Genomic DNA, 27,637 nt, shown 5'->3' on the forward strand with positions numbered 1-27,637 from the left:
AGAGCTCCAATCATCCCGTCTTCTACAATGGAATTTGCTGGATGGAAGCTGCAGGATAACAAAATATAGGAAGCGGCATCACACATTTGCTCAATACTACAGTAATGATGATCATCTCTGTTACTGTACTGACATCAGTGGTCTCTTTGGTGAAATTGGAGTAGCTCACAATCTCACGGAATGTCATTCCTTCATAGACAGCTCACATACTAGTTTAAGGCTGTGTTGCTGCACAATGGCAACTTATATCCTAGCAATGTTGAACTGATACTAAAAAGGATCGTGTACTATAGCTACAAGTGGGATATTTGCGGTGATTTCAAGATGATAGATTTTTTACTCGGACTCCAGGAAAGATTCTCTAATGCCCATGCTTCCTCTATTTATGGGACAGTCGAGCAACAGGAAAACACTATATCCAACGTGAGTGGCCTTTACGAAACAAACTTGATCCATGACAACTGAATGTTCTACATGAATCTTTTATTGAGAGAGGAAAAAATTTACTAGCTCCTTGCCACATTAAATTGAGAATGGAGAAACAGTTTGTTAAAGCTCTGGATAAATTGTTAGATGCTTTCCAAGATATTCGCTCCATGTTTCCAAGTTTATCTGATGCAAAGATATTTGCTGGAGCGTTCACTGGACATCAAATTAGACAGATGCTAGAGTCCACAGAGTTGGAACAAAAAATGATACCACTCGAATCAAGTGCCTGACAAGCATTTCGTGTGCACGGCTTCCTATGCAATAAGAAGAGTCCAAATTACCGAGAGTTGATTGAGAACTTGCTACATATATAACAAAACTTAGATTGCAGAATGTCAACAAAGCTGCACTACCTGCACTCCCATTCTGACTTCTTTAGACATAATCTAGGCGATGTGTCTGAAGAACATGGAGAACAATTGCACCATGACATTCAGACTATGAAATTGATGTATCAAGTAAAATGGGATATATCCATAATAGGAGACTATGTGTGGGGTTTGGTCAGGGATAGTACCTAGCCAGAAACACAAAAGGAAAGCATGATCACATCTGTACTTCTAACATACTTAATTCAAGACTGTTATTGTATAAATATGTTTTGTCTATCATAAATATTATATTATATAGTCATTATTCTTCGTGTATGCCTAATAAATATGCATATTACTTAAACATATACGGCAAATTTCCCAAAGAACTATTGACGTTACATTGAAAATACTGACATTTCTGAACTCAGCATATGTGATTTATTGATATGAAACCAAAAAATCAGGAGAAACAAAAAGTTGCCCAAAATTTGTTACCCAGTGATAGTGTTCATTCATACTAATTTCATTTGAATGAACAGTAACCACTACTGGGTAATGGTCTGAACTAAGTTCATAAGTATGAACTGATGGCACCGAACATAAGTGACATATTTTTACCAATGAAAAAATCCAGTACATCAGGCATCTGCCCTCCATCTGGGTAGTGTGTGGGTTCAATTGGATGTATGAATTCTAAGGAGAGTTGTGTTGCCGCATCTAGAAGTATTAGTCCTCTTGGATTGGCTAAATTTGATCCCCATCTGGGATGTTTACGATTTAAATCTCTACCTAGTAGAAATTGATTACCCAAAACATTAACAATGTCCCAAAAGTTGCAAAGAATTATTTTATTAGCAGGTGCAGAATAGAAAGAACTGATCTGGTGCTTCATTCCATTTAAGGTAATTGATATACGTGAAATTTGAAATTTGTCTTCAATAACTGGTAGTAATTCATCATGAGCTATGTGATTTTTGACAAGAATAGCAGATCCACCTTTCCTGGTATTACTAGGATGATCAGCTAGATAAGTTATAAAACCAGGTACATAAAAGTTCAAGTGTGGTGTGAGTTTTGTCTCAGTTATTAATAAGATATTGATATTATATGAATCTAAAAACAACTTCAGTTCAAAATATTACTTGTTATTGACACTTCTGCAATTCCACGTGCAAATTAATAAATTGTTGTCAGAGTTCATTTTTTGTTAATAAGAGCAGGAAGAACTTGTTGCAATGTACTTACAAGGGCAACAATATAGACATAAGAGTATCAATCTTATCCATCAGCTTATTTATCAATAGACTTCGGATTTTTAGTGTCGTTTAGCTTAGACTGAAATATGCGTTCTTTAAAGCAACTAGTTTTAGACAATATTATCGCTCGAGAGTTTGTCGTGTTGCATACATTTAGAAGTTTTTACATAAAATTTTGCAGCCTATCCTATTCGAGCTTAAAATCCGAGGTCTATTTATCAATTCTTCACTATGACTAATAGCTGGAGAACCAATATTCTTTTTTTTTTTATAGTTTTAGCATATGAACGATCTGGTGTATATTGAGAGTAAGTTTTTGGTTCAGACTGTTTAAGAATTCTAGATGCAACAGAACTTACGTTTGTGTTTCTATTTCCTGCTAGAGTAGACTTCTGAAGTTCTTTATGAACAGGACGTCCTCTATAATTAGCAGTATATTGGCCCTAGCAATTCACGCAAATTGGAGGAGAATGTGGATTTTTAGTGCATTGAGAAGTTGGATGTGACCCATCATGTTTGACACAGCGCAGAGAATGATGATAGTAATTCTTACTGTGTCTGTAGTCCTGACATCTTATACATTGCATTACAGAATGTTTAGGCTTAAGAGGTTCGACTTTAATGACAGATCCATAAAGCCTCTTCATTTCATAAATATTTTCATTCATGGCATTGGGTTTGAGATCCAAGAAAAATAAAGGTAGAGGAACTTTAGATACGGGATGATGAACTGGTAACATTCGGACAGGTTGAAAACCTAGGTCAGAAATTTCTTGCATCATCAAATCAGTGTCACAAGAGGGATGGAGTCCCCTAATCACAACTCTGAAATGTTTTTCTGCTTTAATTTGGTATGTATGAAACTCAGCATTGTTGGTCTTGAGATATTCTATTGTTTTTCTATAGCCTTCAGTTGTTTCACAGTTTAATTTGACTTTGTTATCATGTTGTTATTATTATCTAATGCCGGGCTTTGGCAACGAAGCCATTAGCATTCTTGCTCTCCAATATTTCTCTGTGGTGGATCCATCAGGTAGAACTTCACAGGTTTGTAGATGATCTTCAGTCATTTCTTCTTCTTTACTTTGTTATCATTGATAGTCATATGTTTATACTGGTCAATATCTAATTTTAATAAGGTTGTTTGCAGATTATTCATATTTTTAAGATTACAAATATAAATAGGTGGAGGTTTGTCTGACTTTTTAGTATTATTTTGACTTTCAGTACTTACATCTGTGATGTCTTCACTTATATTATTTAAGGGTGCAAATTTGTTCTGTGAAATAAATGGAGAACAATGTTCCAGCTTTTGCCTCTTGGCATTAGCAATGGCTGCTTCTTCTCCCATATCCATAACGGGCAGAAGTAGTAGATTTAATGGCACAAAAACACTTAGTCACTTACTTACTGTACTGAAGTTGATGAAACAATTCAAAAACACAACTTTAAAATAACAATTAAATTAAACAAAACCCTCAAAACACTTAATTGTACAGGAGCACTTCAAACCATACAAGGAAGCTATGCATAGCCCACTCTGAATGAAGTATCTACCTTGATGTTATATAGAGCTTTAGGAAATTCTCCTTCAGAAACTAAAACATCGGAAGGTAACTTAACATTTGTAACCATAGGAGGAAGTAGAGAATTATTGTTTCCTGTAGAAAAAATATTTTCGAAATGCTCAGTTATTACTGTTATTGGAATTTTGCAAGGTTGACATTTATTATTTTTCTCTAAAATTATATGAGCAATTTTACGACTTTGGTTATAAAAATTATACTCATATTTATAGCTTTTTTGTTTTCCGGGCTGAATTTTTTGAAGATTTATAATTATTTCTGCAGTTATTGTTTAATTTGCGGGTTTTGTAATACTTAGTAGCAGGATGTTGGGGCCCAGGCAGTTCAGATAAATTAATAAAGAATTCTAAAACTACTATAGTAAGTGTTTTTGAAATTCATCTTTAGTACAATTTAGTATAATTTGCTACAATATACTTAATTTTTAACTAAAATAGATACATTCAGGAAAATGAAATACATCTACTGTATGTTTGTGTTGAAATATTTTCGGCAATATTTTTTCTCATTATTTCTCCACTAATGTCCACTGAATTTTCTCGGATCTTCCCTTACATGCCGAGCATGGATTTAAATGTCAATGAAGTCTATTGTAACTTTTGTTACTTGAAATGCACAATGTGTACGCCTGTGAATAAATGTAGCTACAGTTAGACTTTAATGCAAGTGAAGTTATAGGCACTACTAGTTTTACGATCAGGCTCTATAAGAATATAGAAAAATAAAGCTTAAGTTATAAAAATATTATATTTCTGGAAAAAAAATTAAATTATCCACTTTTTTGTGCTGGCCAGTACATATCTATTGATCAGTATTTCCATTGTCTTTAACATAAAAGTTGATGAACTAATCAGTGGATAGAATTTTACTAGGGTAAAATCACTTTTCTATGCCTTCGATAACAGTGTTGTGTAGATTGCCTACTATGGTGCACTGAGGGCAATACTAGAGCAGCATAAAGTTCTACCGTTATGGCATATTGACACATTACTCCTAGAGAGTGACATTTGGTTGAATGACAGTCAAGTATCTGCCATTACGTTAAGAACAGGTTAATTACTACTGTATTCTACTATTTTTACATAACAAATAACTACAGTTATTCAACTTTCACTTTGTCAACTAGAGTCATTTGAAGACAGGATACAAAGCAATGAATTATTTCATTTTGAATGTCATGTCTTAAACGTGGCCTTTTGACAAACTTATAATTTGTTTCGTGGTAGAATCATACTTTGCAAGAAGTTGCATTTCAGATAATTTCTTGAATAGGTATCTTTTTCAATTTTCTCTGTGTTCTCTTAAGAGCTAGGAAGTTCTTGGCTAGTATTAAACTATCCAAAACCTGACACAAGAAGTTGGCTTTATACCTTCCATCCTCTCAGCTTCCTCATCAACACGCTGTTTGTGTTTCCATTGTAGATAAGTATGATGTAAAGTTTAATGTGAATCTTGTTTCTTTGCCAATCACTACACCCTCAACCATGCTTGATTTTGTTTCCTTGAGAGTAACCAACAAGGTTTACAGTAAGTAATATTAAGTGTTAGTGAATAACAAACCCATGAAAGAGACGTTCTTTCCCATGTGTTGTGAGTATTGAGTATTTCGGAAATCTTTCAAAAAAGATCTTTGGGTTGCCATAATCCCTTGGTAGTACTGAGTAATACTGTCGGTGTCTTGAAAGAGATCCTCCATGATCGCAAGATTAACATGATTGATGAAATTTTATAGCAGTTTTAGAATAAGAAGGCATATGGGCTAAGCCAATACAGTGCTCACTGCTGTACAGCGTTGCCACATGTTGCGTGAGATGTGAAAGACAGAGTCAGCAGATACGTGTGACAAGGACAGAAAATATCCACTAGCACAACGAGCGTCTTGTTTCCATTATTGTGTCTTATGTTTAAATACTCTTACTGAAGTCATTTTTATCACAGTTTTCATTGTTTAGTCACTTTAAAAATCGGTAGATCTTGGAGACAGTAGCTTGCGAAATTAAGTGACAGATATGTAGAAATGCAGTGCATTTTGTTACTCGTAATGAGAGAGACACAGTAACTTAATTTTAAAAAAACTGAAGGTTGTATTGCACTGTCTGGCATGTGGATATTCTCTCCTAAAAACTGTAAGCGAGAAAGTGCATTCAAATGTCCAAATTTCCTTGTATAGCAATCATGAATTTATTAAGTCTTCGTTCCTCCGGAGGAAACAGAACGTTACAGTAAGCATATTTTTGTAAGGCCGGACTATGACTTCGTACAACTTAAGCATACTAATACCTTTAAATACGTAATTTAGTACTCATATTGAAAATGAAAATTCTTTTCCTCGTCTCTGTTAAAATTAGGCATACTTATCTAGTTTAATTTAATATAATTTAATTTAATCTCTAGTTTATACCTACCTAGAGGTCCAGGGTTCTATATTTTATCACTGTGGTCTGTGGCAATATAAGCCTACGAGTGAAAGTATAATATGTAAAGAAGTGAATATAAAACCGCAACCCAATAATATCGTACTTGAAATATTGAAGGTTAACATTCTATAGCCTATTAAGAAAAAGTGTACACTGTATAGAATATAATAGATGTACTGCAGCAAAAGGTTTTTAAAATGCAAATTAAATTATAAAATTATAAAATCTCCTCGATCCTAACATGTCAATATATATTTTATAAGTGGAATGTGCAGTGGTGCAAGAACGTAATTTGTTTCGGGGGAGAGGTAAGAATTTTGTTGTGTGCAATTTTCATGACAATTCTTACCATCATTGTGATTGAGTGGGATTAACAATGCTATATTATCAACTAACTTAAAACTGTTTTCATTCGCCACAATGTCAAACAGTCCAAAAACCAATATACTATCAGATCGAAATTTTAAACAAAGGCTGGGTAATGAGCAAATTTGAAATATGAAAAAAATAATTACATATTATGAAGTTTATTTGCAATAAATATTCTTTAAGCATTACGTTATATACTGTATGTTAATTTTTATAAAGTTTATAGTAAACAATAAAAAAATAAATTTGAAACATGATGTTAAAACCCATTTACCTCCTTCGCACTTTTGATAAATAATACCTTTAGTAATTGTGACTGTAATCGTGTAATTAATTACAAAAGAACGAAGTGAAGAGTACATATATATATACTAATATATAATATATGGTCTGTTACACGCAAAAGGAAGGCTATGGTAAGATTTTCACTTTTCATCATAATATTACACACAGTGTAAGAAAAATATCGCAAAAACTATGAGGTAATTGGTTGGTATTGTAAAGATCAACACCCTCCTCCCTTTTTCAGTTATTAAATAAGAAAGAGTATTAACATGCCCACTTACTGTATGTTCTGTTGTTACCGTTCTCTTCCATTTGTAGTTTTTTTTTTTATGTTTGATCTTAAAATAATCTAGCAACACAGACCTCTTCATAACAACAGCTTAATATTATAAATAAATTTCTAAATTATAGACATCAGCTCAAAGAATTTTGAGTGACCACAAGGGTCCTGAATACAGCAAACATGTACAATATAATGTGATGTGATACATTAAAGATACATACTTCGATCGATAAATAAAAAACCAAAACGTAGGAATTCTAAAAAATAAACTGATAGTCTGATATATTAAAAATCGGTTAGCCTTTTCTTCTTCTTCTTCTTCTTCTTCTTCTTCTTCTTCTTGTTATTATTATTATTATTATTATTATTATTATTATTATTATTATTATTATTATTATTATTTGTACAATTTTTTTAATAGTATAAGTGTTACAATACTTATTGTGTAAAATGATTAATAAATAACCAGATTTACTTCAATGGTCAGTATCTCGAAAACAGGTTGCTGTCGTTTAGTCTCTTATTTCGTAACTCCATCCGATTCATTGTTGTGATGTTTTGAACAGACAAAAATAACATTAATTTGGTGTCATTGCCTCAATGCAGTAGTTCGAATTTTGTTACTTTTGTTACTATATTAAAATGACTTTGAAATTCTTTCATATCATTAAAGTAAATTAAAAATTGTAAACTTCAAATTTTGGCCACAAAGAAAGGTAAAAACTATACAATAAAGCTCTCCAATATTTTAGGAATGTATACTATTCACACCTCTAAATTTTTGGAGGTAAATCTTACCCCCTCACCCCCTCGTTGTTGTGCTACTGGAAATGTAATTAATTATTGTTTCATCTTAAAAAGTTCCATTGTTATTAAAGAGGGCAAGTTAATACTCTTTCTTATAATTAATAATTGAAAAACAGAGGAGGGTGTTGATCTTTACAATAACAATCAATTACCTCATACTTTTTGCGATATTTCTTCTTACTCTGTATGTAATATTACGATGAAAAGTGAAAATCTTACCATATCTTCGCTTGTGAGTGTAGAATGTTCCTTTTGCATGTAACATACGAAACACTAGATCCACTTGAATCCTTTCAAGAGGCATTGCTACTGTATGTAATTATTATTGTTCAATAAAGGCTCTTCAGTACACACAGAAAATAGTCCACGTCTGAATTTGAAAAGAAACTAAATCTATCTCTGTTTATAGAGAGAGACTTCACAGCATATTATGATGTTAAGGCTTGGATATAATCATTGTTTAGTCTTCAAGCGATAAGTTTACTGTAAGCGATAACATGTGAACCAATTTAAGCGATAACATGCGAACCATGCGATGTACGAATTCCGTTCTTGTACCATCTGATTCCGATCTCAAAGCTCTATCGAATGATACAGCTTAAAATATAATCCTGAGAGTAAATATTGTGCACACAGGAAAGAAAGTAATACGCGACGCATCAGCGAGACTTTGGACGATTTAACTAGGCAACACCGCCTCACTAGCATTGGCTAGTCGACATAGACCAGCCTGAACTAGCTCCGCCTTATATGCCTTCTTATTCTGAAAGCGCTTTAGGAATTTCTTCTTCACATCACAAATAGTTGCATGAATTTTGCTCCTCACAAAAGACAGCCAACGAATTTGCATAACTTGATGCTATTTTTTAATTCGTTTTATGAATATCTTTCTTTTGTAACAACCTTTCTGTTCGTCTAGATGTATCACTCATCAATAAAATCACACAGCCTCAACTGAACAATACATTGAAACTGAAGTTAACAATACCTTAAATGAGATAACTACTTCTACTCTGTTAATTTTGAGATTTTGGAGACTAAAAATTAATATAGAAACATTTCAGATGAATTGCCTCTGAGAGTGAATTTCTCACATTTTATGACACCTGTACATTCTAAATGAAGAACATTGAGGTCCAGATAGTATATGTAAACCTACCTATTAGCATGGTTCAAAGAATAAGTATCAAATATGAATGAGGTCTTGCCCACCTCATTATATTTTGCTCGACTAGTATGACTAGTCAGTTTGTTTTTATACCATTAAGTACGAGAAAAATTCGTACCGGCACCGGGAATCGAACCCAGGACCTCTCAGCTGTGCGCGCTGAGTGCTCTCTAACCAACTGAGCTATGCCGGGACCCGATTCACGACGCCGGCCGAACTCCTCTCGTAGTATCGTGTTACGGCCTTACTGCCTGCACTTGAGACAATACACATCATATATGTACAGGAGCGCATGTTACATGACTTTATGGCCATATTCAACAACAGTTTCTTTAAACTGTTAACATTATATATGTATCAAATATGAATGAGGTCTCGCCCACCTCATTATATTTTGCTCGACTGAAAGTTTGTTTTTATACCATTAAGTCATACTAGTCGAGCAAAATATAATGAGGTGGGCGAGACCTCATTCATATTTGATACATATATGATGTTAACAGTTTAAAGAAACTGTTGTTGAATATGGCCATAAAGTCATGTAATATGCGCTCCTGTACATATATGACGTGTATCGTCTCAAGTGCAGGCAGTAAGGCCGTAACACGATACTACGAGAGGAGTTCGGCCGGTGTCGTGAATCGGGTCCCGGCATAGCTCAGTTGGTTAGAGAGCACTCAGCGCGCACAGCTGAGAGGTCCTGGGTTCGATTCCCGGTGCCGGTACGAATTTTTCTCGTACTCAATGGTATCAAAGAATAAGGTTGGTGCCATGTCTGCTATGAAGGGCACATTGTTATACATTTTATTTTAACTCAGCCGTTTGTGGTTCCTGTAGACAAGTAAGAGGAATTGTTTTCAAATGAGAATGGTAAAATTTTGTCAGGAAAATAAATTTATAATTTATTTTATTTGCTTATATGCACTCTGAGGCCTTAAGGACCCTTATGGTCGCCATTGAGATTACTGTACTCCAAGAGAATGTGTGACATCATGTGACCACTCATTAAGAAAGCAACATTTGGGTACCGGTACTAAATCGTAATCCAATGTTTTATTGAACAGTATGGGAGTAATGGTAATGTTTTCAAGTCTGATATAGTTGAGAGTCTCGTCTTGTCTCCAATCAATTACAAATCTAGAGTCACATGCGAATGATAGTTACTCCTGGACACTACCCCCCTATCTCACACATTCTCCTGGCTGGAGCACACTGTTTATTTTCATTTCTTTTCTTTAACTATAGCATTTCAGAATAACATTTAGAATATCCTGTGCAGAGGTGGTGTTTTAAGTAATAAATAATGGCGAGATTAAAACCTGTAAATGAGGAGTCTAGCAAATGAATACTATTTGTACAAATTTTCCTAATATAATCCAGCAAAAGCAAAATGTGATGTCACCAGTTCTAGTTTCCAAAAACTGTAGAGCAGGTGTCCGAAAAATGAATTCCAGTTTTTTCCCCAGTTGAAGATGATGGAACATTCAAACTTGTGAGATGGATGAAAGAAAAACTTCTCCATTGACTTTATAACATATTTATTTATAGGTTTTTGAGAAATAAAATTGTAGTTAGTCCACATGAATAATAGGAAATAAATATTTTATTCCTAAAATTCAGTTTTAAGTAAAATGCAGTATAACCAAATATAATTATATAAGCAGTAATAACATTATACATATTGCAATTATTTTGACAAATTCAAAATCGTATGTCATACATTTAAGACAAATTTTTATGTAATATCACTCGGAAGTATGAATTCTTTAACAATTTTATTTTCTTAGCAGCAATGAAATACTTCTCTACATTTATTTTACACTAAGCGTACAACATGCCAATGAATTGATTTAGAAACTTAATTAAATTTTAAAAAGTAATATTCAGTAGAGCAATAGACTTGACAGAGAAGCAACACTTCCAAGTCTTAAGTGATAATAATCCTGACGATGTAATCTGCAAATAGTTCTGAAATTTTGGAAACATTAAACAACACAGGTTTGAAAAATGCAATTTTATTCATGAGCCAATCTCTGGGAAAGCCTAAAATGTCACAACAAAATAATTCGCTTGAAATAAATTCCTTACTTTTAATGTGTCGTATCAGTTTTCAATAGCTGTCATATTGATTACCAGGGCTTTGAAAAGGGAGCCGTTAAAGCTAGTGATGATACCGAGTATAGCTGTGGTGGGTGGAATGGGATGATTTTCCCCTACAACTTGACATAAGCAGCGTACAGTCTGCTTGCGACTGGTTGTAGGGGAAATTCACCCCATTCCACCCGCCGCAGCTATACTCGGTACCATCACTAGCTTTAACTGCTCCCTTTTCATAACCCTATTTTTACAGTTGTTACTTTTATAGCAATTGCAATTTTGTAAATGATAAAACAACCACTGTTATTTAATAATAATTTGTTCATTCCTTCAGGAGTTAGTGGAGGACTTCATTTTTCCCGCATCAAAACTGATGCTTCATCTTCAGCGTACAGGAGAGCTGTGTGCAGACCAAGCAATACCAGTCTGCAATACACCTCTCACAACCAATGCTGGATTTGATCTCTTGGTGGGGCTGTGTGTCAGCTGTGTTCCCAATATGAAACTTCTTGTACATATGCTCACTGATATGTTCTACTCAGGTTTGTAGTCTTTCACTTGCATAATTGAAATTGAGCTTTTGGAGTTCTGATTCATAAATGACCTAGGAGGAAGTGGTAGATCAATAGTATAGGAGATTAGATTTCGTTGTCAGAGCCAGATTTTAATAGCATATCGTCTCTTATTTGGTATCATGTATAAACTGAAGCACTAATTTTAATAATGCTACTTTAGTTGCAGAAATGTATAATTGTTTCCTACATCAAATCCAAAGCAGTTTGGCCTTTAAAACATGTCCTTGTATTAGCTCCCAAAATGTTACATTTCCACATAGTATTATCACCACCAAATACCAGAATTAGTCACTGTAACACTTTTGAACTGAATATTGAATTTTGACACATGTAGACAGTAATTTTGTGAATATAAAAAAAAAAAAGAAACAATTGGCTCCAGTGTTGTTTACTTTAGTTGTTGCCATATATTTCCACTCTCGTGTAAACACGTTTCCTTTTATGAGAATATAGTAACCAAACACACATTATGTTTGACCATATTTACTCTTGCAATTTTCCACTTTTTTCTCAAAATAGGGGGAAAAAAGTCGAGGGGAACAATTTCACAATGACTAAAAACTATTGAAAATAAACTAGTCATAAATAACATGAACAATTCAGGTACTAATCAAATTAATGTTCAATACTGAATAGCCATCAAATATAGGTATACATACTACTGTATATAGCCGCCATGGTGTTCTAGTGGCTAGAGCACGTGACTTATCTTGTGGACCCAGGTTTGATCCCTGGTGTATCCTTGATTTATAACTTGTGTTGGGCAAGCCAATGACCCTGTAACATAGGGGTTATCCCTGGGAGCTTCGGTTCTTCTATGCAGGGGTTGGCAACCTTTTTGTAAGAGTGGGTCACAGTGATAAGAAATGAAGAAGATCTGGGCCGGACATGGTTTACAGTTAAATGAATGATAAATATCATTCAAATATATATACAGAATTACCCTCTTCATTAACAAATTACGTAAATTATCCTTTGTAACTTTGGTATACTCATAAATTCGAAGTCTCAAAACAATATGTGCTTCAATTGTACAAATGAAAATCTGACATTACAATTTACGCCTTATCTTTAATGACAAAATTGCAACTGAATTTTAGATGCAAAAGAAATTATGTATATTTCGAAGTTGGTAACTGATATACGTAAAGAGTGATGCAAATGGTCATCATTTATTCTTGAGCAAAATTTTGATTTTACATATTTCATCCTTGAAAACGTCTGCTCACATATATAAGTGCTTCCGAAAACTGTCAACATTTTAACTGCCTTTTTTTATGTTCGGAAACTGTGTAGCTGAGAGACATTTTTGTAAAATTGTACCCCAGTATTTAAATGAATATTTCTTTCAGTTCGTCGTTAGTCTACATGTCAGTGAGTTAAAGTTGGTACATTTCAGATACTGTCTCTGTGAAAGGGTTCTGAAATAAGCAAATATCCTTGGAATATGTATCAAAATCCTGAAATCGTGCATGAAATTCCTTTTGCAACAACTCTAACATTTCACAAAATCTTTTGTGCAGAACTGTGTTACTTCCTTTTTGTGAAATACTCTTGCAGCAAGGGAAATGGAAAAAGTTTTCTTCATTCAACTGTTTGGCAAAGAGTTGGAGTTTCAGTTCAAATGATTTTACATCTGAAAACATGTCACAAACTAGTCTTCTTTTCCCCTGCAGTCTGATGTTCAGATCATTCAGATGCTGTGTAATAACTGCTAGAAATACTAAATCCAATAGCCAGTTTGAGTCGGATAACTTCTCATTCAGATTAAACTTTCCTTTTTGAGTGAGGAATATTTGAATTTCATGGCGGAGTCCAAAAAAAATGTTGTAGCAATTTTCTTTTATTTAGCCATCTGACTTCAGTATAGTACAACACATCACAATACTCCGCCCCAGTTTCTAATAAAAATGTTGGAATTGGCAATGGTTGAGTGCAGATTTTCTGATGAAATTTACTGTTGGCACAACGACATCCATAACAGATTCCAAATCAATTAGTAACTTTGCTGCATAATGCTTGCTGGTGTATTATGCAGTGGACCTCCAGTGGTATCAAAATTGAATATTTCCATTTCAACCTTGATGCATGCAACAACACCTACGTTACTTGCAACCATATTTTTCGCACCATCCATTGTTACACTACAAAGTAGTTTCCAGTTTAAGTTAAGACTGGTGAGAGTTTCGCCAAGTTTCATAAAATTATCTTCCCCAGTTCTTTCCTTTAAGCTTTGAAGTCCTGCTAATTCTTCTGTAATTTCAAATTCTGCGTCAATTCCTTGAATGAATATGAGTAACTGAGCAGTATCACGTGCATCACTGCTTTCATCAAGGTCTAATGAAAAGTTAGTGAAAGAGTGACATTTGTTTTTTAAATACGAAAATGTGAAATCACCAATATCTTCAGTTCTTGTAGTAACTGTATGGCAGAAATACTGGCATAATTAACACATCTTTTATTTTCTGGAAACAATTCTTCTGCCATGCTTATACAACACCTTTTAACAAACTCCCCATCAGTAAATGGGAAAGAATTCCTGTGCTATTAGTTTGACAACATGAAAGCTAGCACGCACAGCTGCTATATTCTCATTAACCCGAGACCGAAGTATATTCTGCTGGTCCGAAAGAGCTCTCTGCATAGTCTTAGCTTTTTTGTTCTCACTTGGCCTTGAAATGTATCATATTTTTCCTTGTGACGTGCAGCCTTGAAATGTATAATATTTTTCCTTGTTACATTCTTTGAAAATGGATGGATATACTGTCCTTACAAATCAAACACACAGCCTTGTCTTTGTCCTGCACAAAAAAGTACTTTTTGAGTTCATTGTTCTTGAACACGTGACATTCCAGCTCTACTTTTCTTTTCTTTTGTTGATTTTGACAGTGACATGATAGCAGCAGATTGTAGAGAACGATAGTGTAACCTGTAAATGAAAAATAATACAAGCTCTTAAAACTGTGAATATAACCTATAAAACAAATATTTCATAATACCATGGAAAGTTCAGGATAACAGGCAGGGTTTGAAATTGAACGGGTTACATCAGCTTCTTGTCTATGCGGATGACGTGAATATATTAGGAGAAAATACACAAACGATTAGGGAAAACACGGAAATTTTATTTGAAGCAAGTAGAGCGATCGGTTTGGAAGTAAATCCCGAAAAGACAAAGTATATGATTATGTCTCGTGACCAGAATATTGTACGAAATGGAAATATAAAAATTGGAGATTTATCCTTCGAAGAGGTGGAAAAATTCAAATATCTTGGAGCAACAGTAACAAATATAAATGACACTCGGGAGGAAATTAAACGCAGAATAAATATGGGAAATGCGTGTTATTACTCGGTTGAGAAGCTCTTATCATCCAGTCTGCTGTCCAAAAATCTGAAAGTTAGAATTTATAAAACAGTTATATTACCGGTTCTTCTGTATGGTTGTGAAACTTGGACTCTCACTCTGAGAGAGGAACATAGGTTCAGGGTGTTTGAGAATAAGGTGCTTAGGAAAATATTTGGGGCTAAGCGGGATGAAGTTACAGGAGAATGGAGAAAGTTACACAACACAGAACTGCACGCATTGTATTCTTCACCTGACATAATTAGGAACATTAAATCCAGACGTTTGAGATGGGCAGGGCATGTAGCACGTATGGGCGAATCCAGAAATGCATATAGAGTGTTAGTTGGGAGACCGGAGGGAAAAAGACCTTTAGGGAGGCCGAGACGTAGATGGGAGGATAATAGTAAAATGGATTTGAGGGAGGTGGGGTATGATGATAGAGACTGGATTAATCTTGCTCAGGATAGGGACCGCTGGCGGGCTTATGTGAGGGCGGCAATGAACCTCCGGGTTCCTTAAAAGCCATTTGTAAGTAAGTAAGTAACCATGGAAATCATCTGTAGCTGCATTTAGATTGGCAACAGGCCATGACTGTTTGACCAAGCACCTGCATAGAATTGGAATATATCAGTCCCCTAACTGCCCATTGTACAATTCAAATCAAGAAATGGATTTGGAACACCTCAGAATCTGTGCTTCAGTGGCTGACTATGACAATATCTTTGGAAAATATTGGAGTGCAAGAGGTCAAATGACTTTATTGTCAAACGCCTAGCATTAGAAAACAACAACAACACAAATATTTCATGACCAATATTTGATTGCCCAACTGGTAGAGAAAATAGCTTACCTGGTAAATCTCATTCAAATTAGAACACTGCCTTACTCTTTCGCCTTTTTAACCTTGTCTGAATATTAACAATAACAGAACTAACACAGCTTGTGAGCAAACAACGTTTCCCTTCTCTCACTTCAAAGCAACTGTCATCTGTGTATGATTACAATGCCATGATGGGCCATGACTACAAAATCAAAGTGGCACTGAGCTCTTGGGTGGATGAGTCCATTATATAATGCAGGAGGAACAGAGTGAAGGAGCTATTTGTTGAGTTAATCTTAATACAGTATGTAAGAGAGAGGGAGTGTGCCTCTCCTACTAATCAATTGTAGCAGAAACTGTTAAGTTTCCCAAAATAATAATTCATTTCGAGGTTGAAAGAAAATGTAGTTAATTTTTTTAAATCTATTATTTTATTTATATACTTTTTGTCTTTCACCAGTGGGCTGGATAGAAGTTCATTGTGGGCTTATGCGACCTGCGGGCCGTAGGTTTCCAATCCCTGTTCTTTGGCATCCCAACAAATCTTCATCATCCCATTGTGGGTGTAGCATAGATAAGTCTCCTATGGTGCACTCTGGGGAACACTTTATCAATAAATTTGTCAGGACATTGGAACAGATGACTGTAATCCGGGATGTATAGCAACCCTAGGTTTGTTGAAACTGCATTTGTTTGCCTTGTTTTAACCTAACAATGCTTTTTAGTTCTTTTAAGTATTCTGATTATTGTATTGTGTTTGTGTTTAGTAAAAGATTTTAGATAAGGGCGCAAATAGCCATAGTAGCTGACGCGCCCTTTTTAAACCCCACTAACTAACTAGCAACCCTAGGAAAATAAAATTCTGAAAAACATACCCTAAAAATCTTGGAGGCAGGGATTGCTTGAAGATGAAAATTACGCGAGTAAATACAGTAATGGTATTGCGTGCTTTTGATTTACCTAAACTGAACATTTTATAGCTCTTTACATTTTGAACATTATACGTATCATATAATATGAGAAGTGTAATACTTTTAACATTTGCCCTGTAATCTGTGTATTCATACATATACACACAGTACATTGACCAGTCTTCCTCATTTTCTAATATATAAGCAAAATCCTTGTTTTAAACAAAGTAGTTACTATGGTCTCAGCATTTATTGGCTACAACATAAATCTTCTTTCTTTTGTCTGACCTATTATATTTCAGTCTTAATTCACATTTTGTGTTTCTTAAAGCTAAGTTGTATTCAGGCATGTCATTGAGTAAACCATTCACAAATAATAACATTGAGCTTTAATATTGAGTTTTACTAGTCAATCCACATCTGTGCAGTAACGGTCAGCGCGTCTGGCCGTGAAACCAGGTGGCCCGGGTTCGAATCCCTGTCGGGCAAATTACCTGGTTGAGGATTTTTCCGGAGTTTTCCCTCAACGCAATACAAGCAAATGCTGGGTAACTTTCGGTACTGGACCCCGGACTCATTTCACCGGCATTATCACCTTCATTTCATTCAGACGCTAAGTAACCTGAGATGTTGATACAGCATCGTAAAATAACCCAATAAAAAAAATTACTAGTCATGACAGTTTTTCGTGCATCTAATTAAAAAATTGAAGTGAAAGCATTTCAGAATTTCAATTGTGAATACTTGGAAGTGCAAGGCTTACTGTGAAGAGGATTTGTTCTGTGGCAAGAAAATATGTATATGCATATGAGCAGTGGTAGTATTCTGCCAATTCGAAAATGCATAAATATACCAAAGAGGGTAATATTTTTCAACTACTGGTCTGTGGACCAATACTATTTCGTGAAAATACTTAACCGATCCAAAAAAGAAACAATCATAGATTGTTATTTTAGAATTTATAGCGTTTTTGTACATTTTGAAGGTGAAAAATAAAATGTAACTTTCTTCTCCAAAAGCAAAATCATGTCCCTGTGAATGAAAAATATTCAGATCTCGGTAGAAAAGTTTAATATTATTGGTAATTTTTTTAAGTGTACTGTATATGCATGTGAAACAACTTTTTCAGCTTTCTCTGCAAGTAAGACAAAATACAGGAACTGAATGGACATTGGTGCTGCACTACATCTTTCAGTTTCAATGTTGCAACCACGAATCGAAAAGATTTTGGTAAATTTAAAAAAATGAATGTCACATTGAATAAATGCCAGTGACTTAGAGAGAACATTAAACGAACTGTTTGCTGATTCAGTTGTAAAATTTCGAATTGAAATATTATAAATTTTAAAGATAAATATAAAGTAATAAAACAACTTAATGTAAAGTTTTTTTCCTATATTTTTCTGGTCTGTGAGCATGAAAAGTTTGAAAATCGCTGGTATAGATGACATGCTAATGGAGCTTTGGAAATATGCCATTAAAGCACTTCAAATATGACATCTTTTTAATCTTATCTGGGACCAAGGAGAAATACTTACTGACTGGAAAACAGCATTAACTATCCCCATCTATAAAAAAAAAAAAAAGGGAAGTGTTTGCTCGAACTACACAGGAATTTCATGACTAGTAACATTAATCAAAGTGTATGAAACAATAAAAAAAAACTTAGTGATTTCAACAGAGCAAACATTGAAGAAAAGTGTGTATTCTGGAAAAAAAGATCATGTGTACTGTCTTCGCGCTACGAGTTGGCGCGGGGAGTGGATAGGCAGGACGGGGGAACTTTACGCTACACTCTGATCTGAAAACTTCGTCCACTTACTTGGCTACACGGGAACGGAGTCAGACATAAAAGATTCCGCATCTTCGGTGCTGTCGCTATGACTATCATTATCACATTTTTCAAAATTTCTGGAGTATGATCTGTCCATGATAATCGTCTGTTTATGTTCCAGCCGTGTATATTAATTCGAATCTCTCAACAAAGCCATTAGCCCCACCGCCCCCATTCTGATGGACATCAATGAGTGTTCTGGACACATTTACAGTAGTCAAAACTCCCGTAACATTTTTATCCTGCCAGCACTTGAGAAACATTAAATTGGTAGGCCTATCTATCCGCATTTCGTCCAGATACAAAATCGGTTTTTCCACTTTCCTAAGCTTTCTTATTTGCTGTAGATATCTTCATGTATTCTAATTTACAGTGTTTTCCTCAATTTTTTTTGCTGCACACTTCTTCCACCTGAAATCCTTTTTCTTCAGTATTCGTCTTAATGTTGTCTTTCATTTCAAATCAATTTTCTCTTGTAAAAGGGTAGATGTTTGTTGCAGCTTGGTACTATTTTTTTTACTTGTTATTTAACGACACTGTAATAACTACTAGCTTCTTCAGTGTCTATTGAATTGATGATGGCGAGATGGTATTTGGCGAAATGAAACCAAGGATTCGCCATAGATTACCTGACATTCGCCTACCTCTTGGGAAAACCTCGGAAAAAACCCAACCAGGTAGTCAGCGCAAACGGGAATCGAACTCACTCCCAAGCACAACTGCAGATCAGCAGGCAAACGCGCTACCTCCTCAGCTACGCCGGTGGCTGTCTTTCTTTTTCAAATAAAAATTCTCAATTATATCTTTTTTGTCAATCTCCCATCGAAGTCATCTACATTTGCGTTTTGGTAGTCTGGACGTTTACATTTTTTTTCTCCCTCAGGTGTCGACAACGCACTTTCTTCTGTGCAGTCTTTCATTTCATTCCTTATACGCTGTATTGTTCTTGTGGATAGATTAAAGTACTTTTCTACCTTTGCTGTAGGTTTCGTAAGAGGAATGCAAAGGCACTGTTGTTCTTTTTCTTCATCACAGAATTATTTTGCACTTCTAATAATATTCCTTGCTTCGCTATAGATTGTCAATCCTTGTTTCCTCTTTGTCGACATATTTACAATAAACAAAAAACTGCTATAAACCTAAATAACAGTATACAATAACATAAATTCTATTAACTATATTATTATCAACACTATTAACACGAAAAGCAAAGGATAACTAAAGCAATACAAGATTTGTGGTATATTGAAAACAATCGTCCTGTTGAAACTAATAAAACACTACAGTAAAAACCCCACTATTATTTTCACAAAGTCGCAAAGATTCATAGACACGTGCAGTAGATGTTTGTGAAACAGGAATATTGCAGTGAACAGCGCGGTGCGCATGCGCATGCGCGACTGTTTCCCCTCCGCCCCGTCTAAGTACTTCAGCCGCCTTCTCCTGGCGTGACAACAGTAGATGTCATATTTGTAACGAAATGGCTTTTGAAGACCGGAGAAGAATTTAATCTACTCCTTAGATGTTTCTAGATCATGAGAAAGCTGATGACAAAGTCACAACGTTGTGGATACTCCCCAGTAATAATAATAATAATAATAATAATAATAATAATAATAATAATAATAAATTTATTTATTCTGGTCGTGTTAAGGCCATCAGGCCTTCTCTTCCATGCCACCAGGTATATGTATACATCCAGTGTAAGAACATAAGTGTTCCTAATATATTCAAATCATATTATTAAGGAATGGACGTTGTCAAAATCTCCTGGAATAAAATTATGGGAACACTGCAATAAATACAGTGATATTTGCAGACAGTCAGATTGTGCTTGCAGAGAGTGAAGATGACCTACAAAGGTCATTTTTTTAAATTACAAAATATTTTACAAAACTACGAGGTTCATTTCATAAATCGTGGGAACTATATTATATCAGCCAGTAAAGCTGCAGGAATAGAAATTCACTATATGCTATTAAAGATCACTGGAATGTGCTTTGCAATGCTACCAAATTGGGTCCGGGTACAGGAGCAATGGGTAGGGGAAATTCAAAGATGAGTAATAGAAATCATTGTTTTATTATGCACAAAAAGAAATAAGTACATTACTCGCAGCTAACACTGTTCAAAATAATCCCCCAAAGTTTCCACACATCTTTCCCAACGATGATGAAGGTGTTAAATACCATCGGCTGGTGTGATTCATCAGTGTGTACCACCTCTTGTCGAACTGCTGTTAAGATATCCTCCCTGTTTGCAAACCGCTTCTTCAATTGTGGAATTAGATCAAAGTCGCATGGACTGAGATCAGGCGAGTAGGGAGAATGTTCCAAGTCTCCCATCCCCACCACTGCAAAAGGTTCCTGACATGAACTGCAATGTGGGCTGTTGCGTTATCATGGAGGATTGTGGCATTGTCCAGCAGTGCGTGTCCTCCTAATTGCATGACTCAGATGGTACAGGAATGATTTGTAATATTGGAACATTGACATTGTGGCTCGTAGCTCAGAATGACACTCACAAGCATTTCTGCCATGAAGAACTGCATTTTCATGTATGACCACTGTTCATTTTTACTTACATCCATCTTGAATCACAGCCTCTAGCATACTAAATTTTGTGTGTGCTGTCAACTAGCCACCAATGCACACATACACAATCTGGCAGTGGCATCCCATACACATTTTTGGTTATTCGGAAGATATAACATTGTTGCCATGACTTATGAAATGACTCTCGTATAATATGAAGACCTCAGAATAAAAAATTAAATCCACAGCAATATCTGCTGAACATCTTGTAAGAGTAAAAATATGTATAATGAGGTTCATGAAACAGTAGTTCCTAAAAAGCTTAATTTGGACATCTCTTTAATGTTGCAAACTAATACCAGATATCACCAAAGAGGGTAAATCACAATGTTATGTACTGAAACAATAATAATAATAATAATAATAATTACTTACAAATGGCTTTAGAGAACCCGGAGGTTAATTGCTGCCCTCACATTAGCCTACCATCGGTCCCTGTCCTGAGCAAGATTAATCCAGTCCCTAGCATCATAATCCCTTCACTCAAACCCATTTTAATATTATACTTCCATATATGTCTTTTTTCCCCTCTGGCCTTCCAACTATACTCTATATGCATTTCTGGACTCACCCATACGTGCTACATGCCCTCCCTATCGCAAATGTTTCGATTTAATGCTCCAAATTATGTCAGGTGAAGAATACAATGCACACAGTTCTGCGTTGTGTAACTTACTCCATTCCCCTGTAACTTCATTCCTCTTAGCCCCAAATATTTTCCTAAGATCCTTATTCTCAAACACCCTTAGCCTCTCTTCATCTCTCAAAGTGAGAGTTCAAGTCTCACAACCATACAGAACAACCGGTAATGTAACTGTTTTATAAATTCTAACCTTCAGCTTTATTGAGAGCAGGTTGGATGACAAAGGCTTCTCAACTGAGTAATAACAGGCATTTTCCATATTTATTTTGCGTTTAATTTCCTTTCTAGTGTTACTTATATTTGTTACTGTTGCTTCAAGACATTTAAATTTGTCCACCTCTTCAAAGAATAACATTTTAATTTTTATATTTCCATTTCGTACTATGTTCTTGTCACGAGACATAATCATATACTTTGTCTTTTCGGGATTTACTTCCAAACCTATCTCTATACTTGCTTCAAGTAAAATTCCCGTATTTTCCCTAATTGTTTGTGGATTTTCTCCTAACTTATTCACATCATCCACATAAACAAGCAGCTGATGTAACGCATTCAATTCTAAACCCCCTCTGTTATCCTGGACTTTCCTAATGGCATATTCTAGAGCAAAGTTAAAAAGTAAAGACAATAGTGCATCTCCTTGCTTTAGCCTGCAGTGAATTGGAAAAGCATCAGACAGAAACTGGCCTCTACCTACTCTGCTGTACGTTTCACTGAGGCAAATTTTAATCAATGAAACTAGTTTCTTGGGAATACCAAATTCAATAAGAATATTATATAAAACTTCTGTCTTAACCGTGACATATGCCTTTTTGAAATCTATGAATAACTGATGTACTGTGCCCACTAATAATAATAATAATAATAATAATAATAATAATAATAATAATAATAATAATATAGTATCAACAATAACAATGTCTTGCTTATTTATTACTTGACTGAGGCGAGTTGAGCCGCGGGCGTAATGAACTATATCGATCATGCTATGCGAATGCAGGAACAGTACAAGTGGCGCTGCAGACTGCAAGACTCCACTGGCCTCGGTCGAGTAATACTCATTTACCACAGCTCATTTTTAAGTTGGGAGGTGTTTTCTAAATGATTCAGTAACACTGTTCAACATTAAATAAAAATAGCAAATTGTTATCAATTTTGTAAGAGTACCAATGATAGTGATAATTCTTTATACAAGTAACGTTCAGACTACAATTCTCCTCATGTTGGACATGGTAACTCTACTTTCACCATGAACACTAGGTGAGCAACGTTTTCAACTTAGGTAGTAGCATGCGTAACATAGCTCAGTCCTTGTCTTGCTAGTAGACAGTCCCCGCTTTTCAGCCAGTGACACTAAGCTGGTGACTACATAGTATGATCTAATATTAAAATGTATTTTGTCTGATAACATGAAATTCATTGCTTTGACTAGTCAGTTTATGATTTACGAGACCTAGCCTGTAAATGTATTTTTGTTGATCACGCGAAATAATTAGTACGAATTCCGAAAAGAGAATATCACTTTGAAATGTATAGCCTACTTAAAATACTTACTCGTAATAATGTTGCTATTCTCGTTACAATTGTCGTCTGTGCACATAATTTCTTTTTTAATATTTTATTTCTGCAGTACATTATAGGACTACATATTGACTACAACCTCGTGAAGTGCGAGTACTTTGAATGGCAAGCATTTTCTTTCTTGGAGAAGTCACTACCATGCTGTTTCCTCTCTCGGACATTAATAAAAATCTAAACAGGAAAGAAATATACCTCTGTCCATTAGCCACTTGCATGTTTCATACCAAGTTGGTCTGTAAGTTATATCTTATTTAATTACACTTATCTAAATATAGTGTTGAATTGGAATCGCAATCTCAGTGCAACACAACTGAATTATGTATTTAATACCAGTATTACTGATTTTTTTAAATTATCGTTGCCAACCAGTAACGTATTTAGATATTCCTGCCCCAAGGCTCACAGTAAAATGCCATCCCTCACATTTAATGAGCATACATAACCTATAAATTTCGTAAATTGATAATATTTTTACCGTTGTTTAGTCAACTGTCCGAAGACAGGTCTGAACCTTACAAATGATACCAAGAAGGCACCACTTATGAGGCAACTCGGCCAGGAGATAATAGGGTAGGGTGTCCAGTTCCTTTCCCCCTCCATTGCATACATCGCCGACTAGCTACAAGTTACACTAGTCAGACTTCAGATGTATACAAATAATTGTTCTTCCTCTTGACACACATCGTCAAGTGAGATGTATTGCCTGATAATATATGTACACTTGGTCAAAATGAAAGTGGCCAGTCTCTTGAGCAGTGAAAATTTTCTAAGTCCCTTCGGGTGAGCATGCAGTTTACTACTGTAAATCTTCTTGCACTGCTTTAGTTAACTCCATAATACAAGGCACTGATTTGGGCTACATCCACAGCATGTTTCGAATCTCCGTAGAGAATTTTTTGTTTTGTCCTTTGTTTTAGTTTAGTTCTTGTTTACAATTACTGCATTTAGGTCCTGATGATCTTGGATTTAGGTTAGTATAATAACATATTCTCTGTAGCACAACTTGCAAATTAATTATTGCCAATTATTTACTGTGAACATATTTACTGAAGGTTCCTTAGGCAATAGAGTGTAAAGCAACAGTGTTTTGTCCTTTCTTTTATTTTTTACAACTCGTTTTAGTGTAATATAGTCAAATAATTTTGCTTATGTTACTTCATGTTACTTACTTACTTACTGGCTTTTAAGGAACCCGGAGGTTCATTGCCACCCTCACATAAGCCCGCCATTGGTCCCTATCCTGAACTAGATTAATCCATTCTCTATCATCATATCCCACCTCCCTCAAATCCATTTTAATATTATCTTCCCATCTATGTCTCGGCTTCCCTAAAGGTCTTTTTCCCTCCGGCCTCCCAACTAACACTCTATATGCATTTCTGGATTCAGCCATATGTGCTACATGGCCTACTCATCTCAAACATCTGGATTTAATGTTCCTAATTATGTCAGGTGAAAAATACAATGCGTGCAGTTCTGTGTTGTGTAACTTTCTCCATTCTCCTGTAACTTCATCCCTCTTAGCCCCAAATATTTTCCTAAGCACCTTATTCTCAAACACCTATAACATGTGTTCCTCTCTCAAAGTGAGAGTCCAAGTTTTACAACCATAAAAAACAACCGGTAATATAACTGTTTCATAAATTCTAACTTTCAGATTTTTTGACAGCAGACTGTATGATAAAAGCTTCTCAACTGAATAATAACAGGCATTTCCCATATTTATTCTGTGTTTAATTTCCTCCTGAGTATCATTTATATTTGCTACTGTTGCTCCAAGATATTTGAACTTCTCCACCTCTTCAAAAGATAAATTTCCAATTTTTATATTTCCATTTCGTACAATATTCTGGTCATGAGACATAATCATATACTTTGTCTTTTCGGGATTTACTTCCAAACCTATCTCTTTACTTGCTTCCAGTAAAATTCCCGTGTTTTCCCTAATCGTTTGTGGATTTTCTCCTAACATATTCACGTCATCCGCATAGTACTTCATGTTACTTACAGATAATTACAAAATTGGTGAAAATTTGTGGTTATAATTCCAGGAAATAAGAATATATTTTGTCCTCAGAATTATGGTTTTACTTCTTGTTTACAATTACTACGTTTAGGCCCTGAGGATCATGGATTTAGGTTAGTATAATAATCATATTCCCTGTAGCACAACTTGCATATTAATTATTGCCAGTTATTTAACCCTCAACATGTTGACTGAATATTCCTTAGGCAAGAGAGTGTAAAGCAGCAGGGATTAATAAAATAATTAACACAATATTTTAATAATAAAGCCCCTAATTGTCGTCTTGAGTGTTACTTCCATCTAGAGTCAAAAGTTTCTATTAACACGAAAAATTAGTAAAGTGAAAAGTATTCTGAGGATAAAAAAATGACAAAATCCTGTTATATTTTCACTGATGCATTTAAAAGGCAATAATAATAATAATAATAATAATAATAATAATAATAATAATAATTTAGTAGCTCCACGAAGATCTGAACTTGCAACCTCACAAACACTTAGCTACCGCTCTACCATTACACTAATGCCCACGTGCATCAAAGTCGGTTAGTGTAACCATCGGTTAAAATTGTCACCTAACCCCTGATTAAGCACTTTTACGGTGGATCAACCTCGGTTACGATTTAAATAGGAGGTTAACCACAGTAATCTCTAACCAGCCAAATTCGAGCGGTTAAAGGATATAACCAGCAATTAGTAGAGCAAGTAAAGGAAAATGGCGGCCAGAGCCACAGGTGATTATTTCGAAGACGATTATTATTGTACAGTACTTGAATTACTTGTATAGAGCGTGAGCGTGAAGGTTCTTTAGTGGAAAGAGAGAATTCTTACGAGGAATTGGGTGACAGAAAATTTCAGGAGGGAATTCGTTTATCAAAATCTACAAATGGATCACTTGAAATAACACAAGAACAGCCATTTTTCTCCTATGAATCGACTGTTTGTATTACGATTCTATGTAATTGTTATTTTCTGTATTTTAAGAAGGAATACTCGAATAACTCTTTCTCTATGTCACTGGCTGAACAAAGAATGGTTATGGATGGATCAGGATAATGCACAATTCCCTGGTGTAAATGGGGTCCAAGATTGTACACACATTCCTAACTAATCTTCTGCATCCTTTTCCTTTATGGATATTCCATCTTTTTTATATAATATTTTTAAATCTAGTAATTAAGTCTATCGATACTTCAGCTTCACATTGGGATATATTCATTTTTGCATTCAATTTTCCGTTTTGTACGATTTTAACGTAACAGTACTGAAAAACAAATAAATGCAACTCGCAAATATAACAGCGCCTAAAGGCAAACAAATGCAACGCGAAAATGTAGGACACATTCATTACGATGTAGAACGTAGTGAGCGCAGTCGTTTTTAGACGTTGACTATTATCTTTGCAGTGGTATGGATGCTTTCCTTTAGTCATTTTGTAGAAACAATGTACCATAATAGACTTTACTCTGGTTAAATGAGGTGTCAGCTAGCCATGTTTTAGTAATCGGTGATTATGAATGGTGCACAGAAATTACATTTTAACCACTGTTACTGTTTAACCGTCGTTCCGTAATCTATGATTACTGCATTTTTAACCGATGTTGATGCACTTCGCCATAAGAGTACTATTGCAGTAAGAATGGCATTGTAACAAGCAATGGTCATACTCTACTTGAGAACCTGTTATACAGTATATAGTGTTTGTGTTTCAATATTCACTGTTTAAACACTCTGAACGATGTGTGTTTTAAATCTTGTATATGAATTATTTTCTCGGAAGATTTTAGTGATTAATAGTTGTGTTCCCAATTATAACTACTAGAAGAATATTTGCAATCTTTTGAACAAAGCCTGGCTGTCCCAAAAGCTCACAGAAATACCAGATTCGAACTTATTCTCTCAGATGCCAGCCACTTTCATTTTGACCAAGTGTACATATCAGCCAAGGACCTCAATCAGAGAATAAAATTTTTATTATAACTCACAAGGAAAAAAGATCACTCACAAAAAAGAAGTCTTGGAATGTCCTATATCTTGCTCCTTGCTCGACGAAGGTACTTATCACATTCTTGTAGTCTGCTTTCAATTTGTAGAACTGCCAAGTTGCTAAGCCTTTCTTCTGTCATTATTGTTATCTGGTAGTCTTTCAATCTTTTGAGAGCAGAAAATGATCGTTTGGCTGAGCAGTTTGTTGTCATCTTACACATAAAAGCCATAACAGCAGTGTCCAGGT

At 35.0% G+C, this 27,637-nt stretch overlaps 1 protein-coding gene across 6 annotated transcripts in view; it reads left to right on the forward strand.

Moving 5' to 3' along the window:
- faf (ubiquitin carboxyl-terminal hydrolase-like faf) overlaps nucleotides 1-27,637 on the forward strand; it is a 607,647-nt gene that overhangs the window by 327,212 nt on the left and 252,798 nt on the right. For all 6 annotated transcript variants that reach the window (XM_069845718.1, XM_069845714.1, XM_069845717.1 and 3 more), the window contains one exon: nucleotides 11,406-11,613. In XM_069845718.1, the coding sequence (XP_069701819.1) occupies nucleotides 11,406-11,613 (208 nt within the window). The remainder of the gene's footprint in view (nucleotides 1-11,405; nucleotides 11,614-27,637) is intronic.

This window comes from Periplaneta americana, chromosome 14 (genome assembly GCF_040183065.1).
Source record: "Periplaneta americana isolate PAMFEO1 chromosome 14, P.americana_PAMFEO1_priV1, whole genome shotgun sequence".
Taxonomy (NCBI): domain Eukaryota; kingdom Metazoa; phylum Arthropoda; class Insecta; order Blattodea; family Blattidae; genus Periplaneta; species Periplaneta americana.